Genomic DNA, 13,010 nt, shown 5'->3' with positions numbered 1-13,010 from the left:
AGCCCACTTACCTCCGGCTCATGGGCCTTCAACCACATTATCAGCAGTCAGGTGTAGTGATCTTGCCAAACCAAACATTATATATACAACAGCAGCAAGATAGCTAGCAAAAGTATTAGTCCATTCCTAAGGTGTGTTGGGTTTCATCAGCTTTCACATAAGAGTGTCAAAAGCTGGACGGGACAAGGTTAAGAGGAGACACACACGTGGGAGCACCACCAGCTGAACGCGTTCAATTCGCGCAAAGAAAAAAAAAGAAAAAAAGCGACTCACATGCGTAGACAGATAAAAAAAGCCGTGCCACAAAAACGCGAAAATATTGCTACATTCAGGCATTTTGTGCTGCTGTAGATTTAATATGTAAGTGTTCGCCTGCCGGCAAAGAAGCAGATGGAAAGACGACACAGAAGTGATCCCACTCTTTCGTCTTTAAGCGCCAGGAATATCCCGTATCCGTTTCACATCAGCGCTTCGTACACCATGGGCCTGTTAAAACTGGGCTGCGGCACCACAGTTCCTGCAGTGCAACTAATACGATTTTGGCTATCCTTTACCTTCACTCCTAGGAGCGGTGGTTGGCCAACTAATCACATTTCGAACCATCTTGGCCCACACTGCAAAGGCTTCCGAGTGCGGAGCAGTGGGAGACTCTGCTGTCCAGCGACCGCTGTGAAGACCAACAAGGTCTGGTACAGCGAGCTCAAGGGGCGGCAGAGGCCAGCGGAGCCCTGGACTGAAGGCAACCGACCACTGATTAGAGGCGGACGACTTCGACAGAGAAGGCTCCTGGGGGTAGAACCAAGACGTCTCTGAAGATGCCCCCAAACCGCAGAAAAAAACCATTAGTGAAAATAAAGTTTTCCCTTCCCGCCACCACACTATGCATGACCCACAGCTGATGTCGATGCCGCTGCTCCGCACATTACTTGGACGGCGAAGAAAAAAAGAAGAGGCGCTGCCGCCGTAATGGCGACCTGGCAGCGCCTCTGCGCCTGGTGGCTTGAACCGCCCGCCTGAGCCGCGCCGTCCTCCCGGTGGACGCCCCGCGCGCACCCGGGCGGGCCGCGCCGCCTAGCGGTCCCATTCCGCGGGCCTCCCGTGAACCCCGTGCCCAACGACGAGTCGTGACTGCTTCGCCTCAGCCAGGTGAGAACTGCCGCCTATGTCCAACACACTGCATCTGCATGCTTTCATAGAAAGTTATATTTCGTGCAACACAAAACGAGCACAGACGTTATGGCACCTGTCACGCTTTGACTCGCATGTCACTGTGCCATTTTGCGTTGTAACTAGTCCATGAACGAGACGAGTGAAGGAACTAGCTGATAAGCTTTCTTGCCGAAAGAAATCTTAATGTTATCAACGTCACTTTTCTCTCTGTTAGTATGCGCATTACTGTGCTCGATGACACGTCTGTAGTCGTGACGTATTGCCAGCGACCGCGGCACGAGAACGCCCAACATGCGATGGAGCTGACAAACGTTGGGAACCCATGACTGTGGCGCGGTGTTGTTTTCGCTTTCGCTTTGCCCTCTGTAGCCTCCGTTTGTTCCGCACTGCACAGAAAAAGCCTTTGCATTTGGGAAGAGGTACAACGGACCAGCTTCGAGGTTTCGCAGCTCTTGAGTGGTTACGTTAGCGTTGTGCACACCGTGTTGCTTCATGCTGAGATAGTATTTTCGCTATACCAAATTTCAAGTACTGTTGTTTTGAAGTACTGTTGGCTTCTTTTGCTACTTTCTTTATGAGTGTTGATGCGGAATCGAGTCCATCATACTGCAGGGCAGTGCCGCCAAAAAGTTATGAAGGAGATATCTTGGCGCTGAAACTCCTTCAACAGGGACACCGAAACAGGAGGGGAGGTCTCCCCTCCAAATTACCTCGAAGGACCCCAGTATGCGCTCGCTAGGTCTGCATGTAAGAAACAGAGCTGTTAAACAGGCGCTGATTTTGTCGTAGAGACGTAGGGCGCGTACGTCTTCATACCGTGCAATTTTTACGAATTCACATGTCATGCGTGTATCTTCGTTTTTGGCTTTACAGTTGCTCATACGAGGCACTAAGCACGTTCAAACGAGGCACAAAGCGCATGAACTTGGGACCAGTGTTGTGCAAATACTACGATTGTGTAAGAGAGAGAACACAGGATATCGACTTGAGGGCAACTGTCACAAAGTTCGTGGTTGACAGGTTTGAAAGGATAACTAACGCGCTTAAATATTAGCAGTTTTGTTCCTAGAATGCGCTGTACTGAAATATTGAACACAGTCACATTCCTCCGTACATGTTTTCTCTACGCAGGTTACGCAGCAGCCCTCCTCACCATTTTGTACGGAATGCGCGCAAGCCAAGAGTGAGCTTTCTAAATCAAGAAGTGCATCTCCGTTCCAGAAGAAAATTGCCGAGCCTGAGTAGAGGCTTTCAAACTTCTATCGCGCTAGGCTGAGGCAACAGCGATCACCATGAAGAAGCTGTCAACCTCGACGAGGCAGCGCAAGAAGCAGGCGACCACCACCAATATGGTGCACGTCAGGCAAATTGAGAGCCGGAACACCCCGTCGGGTACCATCAGGCGCGCCACGCACAACCGGGTGCGCTCCTCCGAGTCCATGGTGCAGTCGTCCAATAGCGTCGTCGACGAAGAGGAGGAGTCCGTCCCCACGTCCATCTTCAGCAACGAGATGCTAGCCGCCGGTAAGCTCAAGAGCCAGGAGTCCACCACGGACGCGGGGACCATGCCCAAGGGGAGCAGCTTCAGAAGCTCGCACGAGCCGTCCGAGAGTAGCTTAACTCTGAGCCTGCCCAAGGAGATTCGCACCTCGTGGCTGGAGAATGATCCGTCCTCTGACATGGAAGCTGCAGCTGCCAAGAGGTCGCTGCCGGTCCAACTGCAGAGGACCCACACATCCGAAAACCGGAGCACAGCCAAAAGCATATTCAGCACCAACAAGTCGGTGATCATGGAAACTCAGCGAAACAGCATTTCAGGTCGGCAGCCTGACGCGTCTGCAGCAGCAGCGACCATGCCGGGTCACGCTTCGTCCAGGCCTCCCGACTATCCACCTGAGGTTACCTCAGACACATCGGACTACTCCGACGTCCATCAGTACCAGTCGCTGGATGCCTCGTTCAATTCACACTCGGACAAGGAGTTCCGCAGCGCCTCCTCGAAGGTGCCCGCACCGGGACAGGAAACGCAAGGATCGGACGTTGCGCTCGGTGTCGCGGCCCCCAGTCGTGAGGACAGTGGTTCTTTGATAAAGGCAAAACCACACGAAACTTCAAGCCGTGTCGATATAGGTACTACGGAATCCCGCGGTGGGCTGGATGGCGCGCTCAGGGACAGCAGATCGCAGCCAGCAGTGCCTGTAAACGCCAGCACGTCCTTGGACACCGGAATGCCCGGATGGAACGCTGGAGGAGGAGTTTCTTCACTACTGGATGGAGTAAGCAGCAAGGATGGCGTCACTGAGGTGACCAGGAGCGCCGTGGACGTCCCGTCGGGGGCATCCATGGACTCACGCAAAGACTGGAGTACCGACGTTTTTCCTGCCGTCCCCATTTCACCAACAGTTTCGGATCGCGAAGCGGCTGCCTCTCTACAGAACATTCCTGGAAAGATGGCTGACTTGTTCAAAGCATTCGCGGCGCCCACCAAGGAAGCAGAGGAGGCGACGTCAGCCAGCAGTGCCAACTTTCACATGCCGAAGGAACAAACCGGTAAAAAGGGGAAACATTGCGGAAGCAGTCAAGAAGGAGGGCGTTCTTCAGCGAGTTCAAAAGACCTGCTTCCAGGACAAGAGGTCAACCGAGAGCAAGTATTTGGAGTTTCAGCTATGTTAGGAACTGACGTCCCTGCTGCGCCACCGCCCTTGGATGGCCACACTTCACAGAAAGGGCCACATGGGCCCGAGAAGGCTGCAAGTCATGCCCCCCTTCCCGCTCGAAAGTTTTCACTTCAAGATGACTGGGACATCGCTCAAGAAGCCCAAGCCGCCTTTGGTGAGATACCGGAGCCAGCCTGGTGGAGTACTCCCTCTGGTATGCATCCTGGCGGGGTACCCTCGTCAGAACAACCGCAGCAGACAACGATGGCAGGAACAGGAGTTGTAATTCCAATGCCTTCAGCTCAACAGCCTCAGAAACCCCATTCGATCAGTCACAGCCAGATCGGCACAAAATTCCATGGGGTACAGAGCGTGAGGAGAGTAACCGAAACTGTTACGGAGACCCATTCTCGAAGATCACAAAGTCACACCCAAACTTTTACATCAGGAATCCCATCCGTGCCTGGTAACCTCCGTGCAATAGCATCTTCCGTGGAACAGCCTCGAGAACCCTCTGTGAAAAGCACTACTCAAGATGGCGCCGTATCCCTGAAGGGGGCGCACGACAAGAGAGCTAAACCCGAGGCTGCGATATCCGCTCTGCCCGGGCAACGTTCGCCTAAATCGGTTGATGGAGAGCACCACAAATCTTCCTCGACGAAACGAACGGCGCCTGGCGGAGCATCAACGAAAGAACATCCCTCCACAGCGCAATCCACCGCCACTGCTTTCCCTAAAGGCGAACAGCGCCACAAGCGTTCCTCCCATAGTCCGACAGCGTCTGGTGCTGCATCCCCCAAGGTGTCAACCGAAGGCCGCACCGAGCACGCGGCTAATCGCCGCTCCCCGGCAGGAACTTCGTCGACCAAGGTGGCAAGTGGCGGGCAACTGCAAAAGACACCTAGCGTGCTAGATTGGAGAGGAGTAGCGTCTACCGCTCAGCCTGCTCTGGCGCCAATCGATGAGAGGCTGGAGCGGTCAACCACGAGCTTTAGCATATCTGAGGCTGCAGCACCTAAGCCAAAGGCGCACGAAAGCGCTGCAGCGTATGCCGACGTTGGAACTGCTCGAGCGCCAGTAGCGACGTCCAGTGCTCTTGGAACGGCAACTAACGCGTATGAAAGCATGTACCCTCTGGCTCAAGGGCCTTTCGTAGACCCAGCTGCGATAGCACATTTGGCTACTGCGCCGCATAAAATTCTGGGTGACCAAGTTACTGAGACGACTAGATTAAGCGAATCAACAGCTGTGCGTCCTAATGTACTGGTTGAACAAAGGTTTCAGCAATCTGTTACGCGTTCTTACTCACTGATCCCTCTAACAGAGAAAGGCCCAGATGAAAGTCGCCAGACCGGCTATTCAGCGACTATCTCCTCCGAAGTGAACATTGTTCAAGAGCATGGAAAGACTACCACCGAATCTGATGTGTCAGCCTCTGTATCGCATCCCGATGAAAAGCCGGTATCCGTCGCACAATCAACAGCCATGGCTCTTCAAGGAGCGGAGCAGACACAGTTGCCAGTGCAGACATGCGCGACGGACGTTCTAAAGGGAACACGGGAAACCGATGGCAAGACGGACGATCTGGAAAAGTTAGGTCGTCAACAAATACCGGAGATGGCGAAAAAACCACAGGCCTCAGAGGTGCTGGGACAAGCACAAGTCGGTGATGATCTGAAGCTCTCCGGGCAGCCACATAAGTCAGAGACGCCAGATGGCGTGAGAGCTTCTCATGAAGAGCCAAGCTCTGCAGCGGTTGACCGCGCACTTTCTTCAACAACTAGTTGTAATCAACCCGGCTTAGCATCCGCGGCTGACATTTCCACGGAGGAACCGCGAGCAGCGACTACTGTTCCTGAGAAAACAGTTGATACTCAGGAGACCTTCGGTGAGGAGCGTCTGAGACCATCGGCTAGCAGCCCGGTTTCCACAGAAGGTAGGGAGCCTGGCTTTCTCTTCGAAGAGTCTTTAAAGCGACCGCTTGTCAGTTCGTCTTGGACAGAGACAAGTACACAAGACGAAGAGCGCCGAAGAAGCTCCGGTGTTGGTGCTCCGAGAGCAGCCTACACGGTACCAGCTGCTGCTGGCGAAGAGCACACTGGGCACCTTGCCTTGAGCCATGGCGAAGCAGAAGCGCATCATCGCAGAACTTCAGCTCCAACCACGGGGCTGGCAGGAGCCACCGTGCTGCCAGAAGAAGGCGCCGCCGCCGGGCGTTCTACCGTTCCCGGAGAACCGACACCTAAAGACCGCCAAAGGGGCTCTCAGGACCGTTCGCAATCCTTGACTCCCGATAGCGGCAGCACACAAACCATCAAGACAGCCGATTTAGATCGTCACGGTGACATGACCAGAAAGAGCGAAGAGGCAGCGAGTGTAGCGGCCGTAACGCAAGATGGCAGAGACGCCACAACCGGAGGCATCTTTCTCGAAGAGTCTGACCACTTAGTGGTGCCCGGATCGGAGGAAAGCGCTAGTGAACGTCCTGCGACCATGTCAGATTCACGTGGCTTTCAGCCACTGTTCGGGGAAAGTCTTCCTTGCCAAGCTCGCCCAACCGGTACCAGCGAGTACGCCGACGCGGTGCGCAAGGGCACCAGTCCCGAAGACGTCAGTGGTGTGCCTACGGCAGCGCTTCTTGAAGCGGACGTTAGTACAGATGACGACGACGCGGAAAGGTCGGGGGACTTGTATCCTGTGTTGGGTCCGGATGAGTTGAGACCGACAATTTCCGCTGTGCACCTACCGTCTGAACCACGAGAAGACCTTATCGACTTCGAGCAGTCTACCGGCGACAAGTTTAACATTCGCGAGGATGGAAGTTCCTCCACTTTTCTGCCCGTTTCGTCAGGAGAGGTCAGGAAAGGACCGCATGGTGCACCGAGCGAGTTATTACGGGAGCAGTCGGAAAAATGCGATAAAGATAGGACGTTCAGGGGTTCTTCAGAGAGTGAACTGTGTCGGCGTCTTGCTGGTTCTCCGCCAGACCTCGTCTTTGCAGAGACCGCGCTGCTCAGCCGAAGCACGTCACCATGCACGGCCCTCGTGGAGCTTCCGTCAGAGCAGCATATCACGGAGGCGCCGTCTCGCGAACTCCTGGAGCAGCACTACCTGGGCTTAGATGACGAGCCTCTCGAAGGCGGTCCGTCCCTCCCCGTGGATGGGTCTGAACAGCCCGCTGGGATCGGCGGGATAATGATGAGAGCAGGTCGCATTTTCCACGTCAGATCACGTAAGCCTGTTTTCCACTCTTTCGCACCTTTCAAGAAAAGCAAAATTATTTTTATCGTGTTCAAAGAATATATTGGCCGCTGTTCCTGGCAGCCATAGATAAGCAGCATGCGTTGTTACTTGGCATGTCAAAAGTCTGTATTACACACACAAAGATGGAATACTCTTGGGAGTGGCCTACTTCGAGAGTGTCCCATATACCAGTTATGAATCTGGCCTGCACATATAGCGCCCTCTTTGAACAGCGGGAGAACATTCGAGCTTTCGGTTGCACTGCGCACAACCATTGCCTATAGGAGCGGTGGCGTTCCGCTAACCGATTCAATGCGTCGGTTTCCTCCAGTAAACCTTCGTTGTTCAAGTGTATGCAGTTTGTCCAGGCACCATGTGCATATACCGTCAGAAAGTGTTCAGCCTTGTTGTTGTCAAGAAAGCAATACCTGAACAGGTACTGCTGCAAACTTAGGTGCTCAGTGTAAAATTCGAAAATTATTTCAATGACAACCGCTGTTGTTCTTCCGCGGTCCTGACTCATCGTAACCTGTCCTCATGCGTACAGTATTCCTTGGCATCATGCAGGCGCTGGTTACTAGTTATTAAAAGTTAAAAGATGCTTTGGCCTTCTAACTTTCTCTCATGCAGATATCGCAGTAAACTACTTCTATATAACGGTCAAAAAACAAGAAGTTCAATTCCTTGTCCATGGCCGTCATCAACGCATGCGCAGTGAGGCGTCCCCGTGAAAAGAACAACGTATCGCCAGCAAAGTCTTGCGAGTTGCACGTATTCAAGAGACGACTGCACGCTTTTCTGACACACCAAAGTTTTAGCGTAGCGTTACCTTATATCACCACCATTACCGCTACCATCGGTAGTTAGGGAGCACTTCCAAGCGTACTTGTTTACAGGCTCTGTACCGGTAATGCTAATGAAAATAAAAACATTCTACTGTCTGCGCATCGCCACAGTACTAGTGCATAGCTTGCGCCTGATGGTGGCGGTAACGACAGCTCTATATGAATACACACCACTAAAACTCTAACTTGAAGCAGAGGGGCGAGCCGGGCAATCTTCGGTCTGTATGTAGAGCGCCTGACGTTTTCGCCATTTCCTCTCCCCGCAGCGCTGCCGGGCATGTTTCCGCCGGTGCAAGTGACCGTGATGCGGCAAGGCTTAGCGCAGCAGGAGCAAACCTCAGTGGAGCAGCCCGCGTCCAAGCCGCCCAAAGAAAGAAAGGTTGTGCCGGTCCCCGCGGAGGTGGTGCAGTAAGTGCTGCTTCGGCATTATGCATTTACTGACGCATCGTTGCGGGTCGCCTTTTGCGAACTCCGTGAAGGCAGAAACGCGTGTCCCACTCCAGCGATTGTTCCTAAACGGCATAAGATGGCGCGCATGTACTTTTGGTGCGTAATGGCGGGGTACGTAAAATTGGTAAAATCCCTATCAATGGAAATTACATCTTGAGAAAAAAACAGCGCTTGCAGACAAAGGACCAGAACGAGAAGGACACAAACAGCGCAGTTGTGTGTCCTTCTCGTTCTGGTCCTTTGTCTGCAAGCGTTGTTTTTTTTTTTCTCAAGATGTACCCCAACCAACTCGCCCAGCAACACACCTTGCTCAATGAAAATTAGTAGGCTATATAGAATACTCCTCAACAATATGGAACCTCACCAGGCCTACTTGATTAACTCACTTGAGGCCATCCAGAACCGGGCAGCACGTTTCATCACCTCGCAGTACAAAGCTCGGCTCAGTGTTACTGTCATGAAGTCATCTCTAGGTCTCAAATCATTAGCGCTTCGCCGAAAAATTTCAGTTTTCTGCCTGTACTTTAACTTTCCAGCACTTCGCGAAAATCTTCTGCGCACTCCGGTACGATCATCTCGCCGCTTATATAATTCATTTCAGCATACATAATCGTTTCTTCCTTGCGCGATCGAATTTTGGTATAACTTACCCGAAAACATTCTCGTTGAGACTAATCCTTCCAACTTTAGACAGCTACTCATCGACCATTTCCAAGAAAAATAAAACTTTCCCTTTATCAGCTGCGATGAACTGCAAAACTTTATTGGACACGTTTTATTACTGTGGTGTGTATTACTGTATGCTTCTTTTTCACATTGTTTTTGATTGTCTATAATAATGTGCTTACTATTTTGATTCTTTTTCACATTGTCTTTGATTGACTTTATAATTTGTTTACTGAATTGCTTTGCCTAGTTTTCCTTCTTTTTTTTCTCTCTTTTTTTTGCCTTTTCTTATGTATGACCTTTGGACACTTGTATCCCCCTCCCCTACACACACCTTTTGTAATGTCCCCACGGGACCCTTAAGAGTTAATAAATGATGATGATGATATCGTGACAGGAAGGACTGGCGCGTGACTGGCAACACTTTAAAACAGCTTTTTCAAAGCCGCCCTTGCAATACCTTATATTTAACAACGCGTCCGAAATATTTAGGTGCTCGGTCAGCCCATTGCGCGACGGTTTGTCTACAAAGAAGTAACTCAGATGGATCCTCAAGCTGTAGGTGGTGAAAAACTTTAATAATCAAAGAGAGTTTGAGGGACAAAAAACCCTGCTGCATGGTCGGTATCCCTAGTCCGGGACACCGCACGACGAGGCCCCGTCTCGCGCCCGCTTTACTAGAGCCCTTTGGGTCTCCAGTGTGGAGCAGTTGAGGGGGGTCTCGGGCCGAGGTTAAGCTTTACATAGTCGTGGACATAGAAAAAAAAAGAGCAGTTTTACTCTACAACACCGGGGCACTCAAAACGACGGGTAACAGATGAATCGGTATGTGAACGAACTTCCTCCCATCCTGCGCAGCACTGTCCACGGAGCCATGGACACCGCTGCCCCCGTCATCGCCCTGTCGTTCGCCTTTTTCGCCTTCGTGGCGGCAGCCGCCATTCTGCTCACCCGGGACGACGATATGTGTGCGTGGCCGCGTATTGAATCTCTTCTGTGCTCGAGCCATTGCAGTTATTTGTTTGTTTATTTGCTAACTTATTTATGGTCTTGTTTGTTCGTTTGATTTACATACAGAGAGCTAGTGAAGGCGAATGAAAGAGCTCTAAAGTACTACGCAGTACTTGAATAACACATCTCGATCTAGTTGGTTGTTCATCACGACTCAGAACTGCGCAAACTTGACAAGGACACAGAAATGGAAGAGGAGACACAGCACTGTGTCCTTGTGAAGTTTGCGCTGCTTTGTGTCGTGCTACACAGGTTACAAACAGGGTGCGGCAATTAGTAGGATGCGAACAGACACATAAATGGCGGCCGTAATAGAGTGTGGGAATAGTCTCCGATGGTGGTTGTACGCGCATGGAGCCGGCTGCACTCTTGTAATATCCCTCACTAGGTGCGTTCCTAAGTTTCATAAATTCAGCTGCGGATGTCATTCGTTCTGCTGATAGGGATCGTGATACCTTTTGCGGAAATATCAGGGACGGAAGACTGAACGCCGAGAAAAAAGAAAATTGGTTTTGAGGAATGGAAAGACTCGGTGACTTCTCGGTGGACTCCCGAACCGCACCGTGAGGGGAGGGATGAAGGAAAGAGTGAAAGAAGAGAGAAAAAGGCGCCGTAGTGGAGGGATCCGAATTCGCAGAATCGAACCCCGCCGCGGCGGCCCCATTTCGATGGAGGCGATTGATTAATTGATTTAAAACTTTATTGGAAGAATTGCAATTAAAGGAGTTTTGGGTGGCCCGTCGATTCTGGCAGCCCATATGCCTGCGCCGAAGCATGGGCCCTGCGAACCAGTACTAGTTGCTGGTCGGGGTCCTCGCTGTGCAGAATGGCTTCCCACTGCTCGACACCGTCAGACCGAAGAGGGCATTTCTAGAGCAGAATAATAGAGTATATATTACGATTCAGGCTATTTGTTTGACATTCAAGCGTCACAATGTCCCCTGTAAAAATAAAAACCATAGACTTTTTTACGTTGCAGGGCCCCTTTAAAGAACCCAAGATGGGCGAAATTAAACTGGAGCCCTACACGCTGATGTCCTTGTTGGGATTACGGTTTATGGGGTTTAACGACCCGAAGCGGCTCAGACTATGAGGAACGCCGTAGTGGAGGGCTCCGACAATTTCAACCACCTGGGGTTCTTTGCGCATGCGCATGCACTGACATTGCGCAGTGCACCGGCCTCTAGCATTTCGCCTCCATCGAAATGAGACCGCCGCGGCCGGAATCGAACCCCCGTCTTTCGGGTCAGCAACCGATCATCATGCATAACCACTGAGCTACCGCGGCGGGTTCCATGATGTCCTTGTGCGGTCATGACTTAGAAATAACCAGGGATCAAATAAATAAACGATTTTAAAAGTTGTTCTCTCAACTTGGTCTCTCCTGTGTACTACTGTGAGCTAACCGACTGCTTCTTTCCCTCTTCTTACAGATACCGAACTGTAAGAAAATTCGAAGGATGTGGATGTTTGTGCTCATGAGCAACTACCACGGAAACTGTTTTTTTTTTCCTGTATTTTTTCGAAGTTTTCATCGAATTAAATGCGCCAAAAACGCTGTTAACATAGTGTTGCAATGGTGTGCATGTCCTCAGTTTTCTACTTGTGTGCAATTAAGTGACGAAAAGAGGGCTGTTTGTGTGTAGAATGCATTTGCAACTGACATTGCCAAGGGAGCTCAGGCCAGGGTAAGTACTGGCTTCAAGCACTGAGTTCAGTAACATGAACAATACAAATACAATAAATATATAGCCAACGCCTGTACAATCGTGCCATTGGACGCCTCTCAAGCATGATCATGACCACTGCCTCACGCCGTTCATACTTGAGGTCGATTACAGGAAGCTTCAGCATTACCATCCGAGGAGAGTCTCCAAGACCCTCTGAATGCATATTATTTGAAAGATAATATTTTCAAAGAAAGATCTGCATTATTACTCAGTCGACTGCAGATACAGACACGTACAAGCGCAAAAAGACACAGAGAAAGACTTGGGCAACACGAGCGCTTACTTCCAACTGAAGATTTATGACACATATATATATATATTTATGACACACACACACACACACACACACATATATATATATATATATATATATATATATATATATATATATATATATAATAAGTTGGGGAAGTCATATGTAAAAACTAAACACTAAGTTTTGCTTCTGGCATATTCTTTCGCGTTACACAGCCTCCCTTTTTTGACATCCAGCTGTTTTTATTGATTTACCTCATGTTCACGGCACCTGTTCCAAATTCCTATACACAGGCAGGAATACCTTTCGACGGGGGAGAAAAATGAGAAGGGAAAGAAGAAGGCAGTTTTTTTTTATCAAGAAAATAACCATATTGCACGCACATAAGAGCGCATATGTGCTGTTGGCACGAGTGTGCCCGCTCAAAAAAGCCGATTTGATAATACAAGAATTTTTTTTCTACTTGGCCTCCATTTGAATATGCCGCCTTCATTCGAGATGTCCAAAATTTGCACAGGCTCTAACCGAATACTGCGAGGCAAACAACCATGATGCAAACAACGCTCACTAGCACTGCGGCGCGATCATCTTCGCTGAGGTTGAGCGAGGAGTTTTCTTGTCTACTACAGCAAATAAAACACGCTTAAAACTTTTTCTGGTGCGTTTCATCCGATTTAAGATGTGTGTTACATGATTTAATATGTTTTTTTTTTCATATATAGCCAGTATTTATTGAGCGAAGTGCTCCACACGCTACCGGTACCAGCGCTTTGCACGAGCCTCAACGAGCAGACGTTCAGAACCTGCTCGGTCTCCAGTCTCAAAACATGCTCAAAACATGCGTCACTTGCAGCGGGCTGCAATGGCGCCCGTTTTTCCAGTTCCGCTATTGAAAACTCTGATTTTTGCGTACCGTTGGTACCCGTTGGCACCCTAACTGCTTGAAACTGGAACGTAATGTTTTGTGGGTAACATAATCCGG

General features: G+C 50.4%; 1 protein-coding gene across 1 annotated transcript; it reads left to right on the top strand.

Annotated features, from left to right (window-relative positions):
- Window positions 1-2,462: 2,462 nt before the first annotated feature.
- LOC149364438 (uncharacterized) lies at window positions 2,463-11,577 on the top strand. Its single transcript, XM_089570113.1, has 4 exons — window positions 2,463-7,059; window positions 8,182-8,323; window positions 9,890-9,999; window positions 11,476-11,577. Exons 1-4 carry the CDS (start codon window positions 2,463-2,465, stop codon window positions 11,487-11,489), a joined length of 4,863 nt encoding a protein of 1,620 aa, XP_089426239.1. The 3' UTR covers window positions 11,490-11,577.
- The last annotated feature ends 1,433 nt before the right edge of the window (window positions 11,578-13,010 follow it).

Source organism: Amblyomma mixtum, chromosome 2 (genome assembly GCF_055824585.1).
Source record: "Amblyomma mixtum isolate Tamu chromosome 2, ASM5582458v1, whole genome shotgun sequence".
Classification (NCBI taxonomy): domain Eukaryota; kingdom Metazoa; phylum Arthropoda; class Arachnida; order Ixodida; family Ixodidae; genus Amblyomma; species Amblyomma mixtum.
Note: the sequence above shows the minus strand (reverse complement) of the source record. Positions and strands in the feature narration are given on the sequence as shown.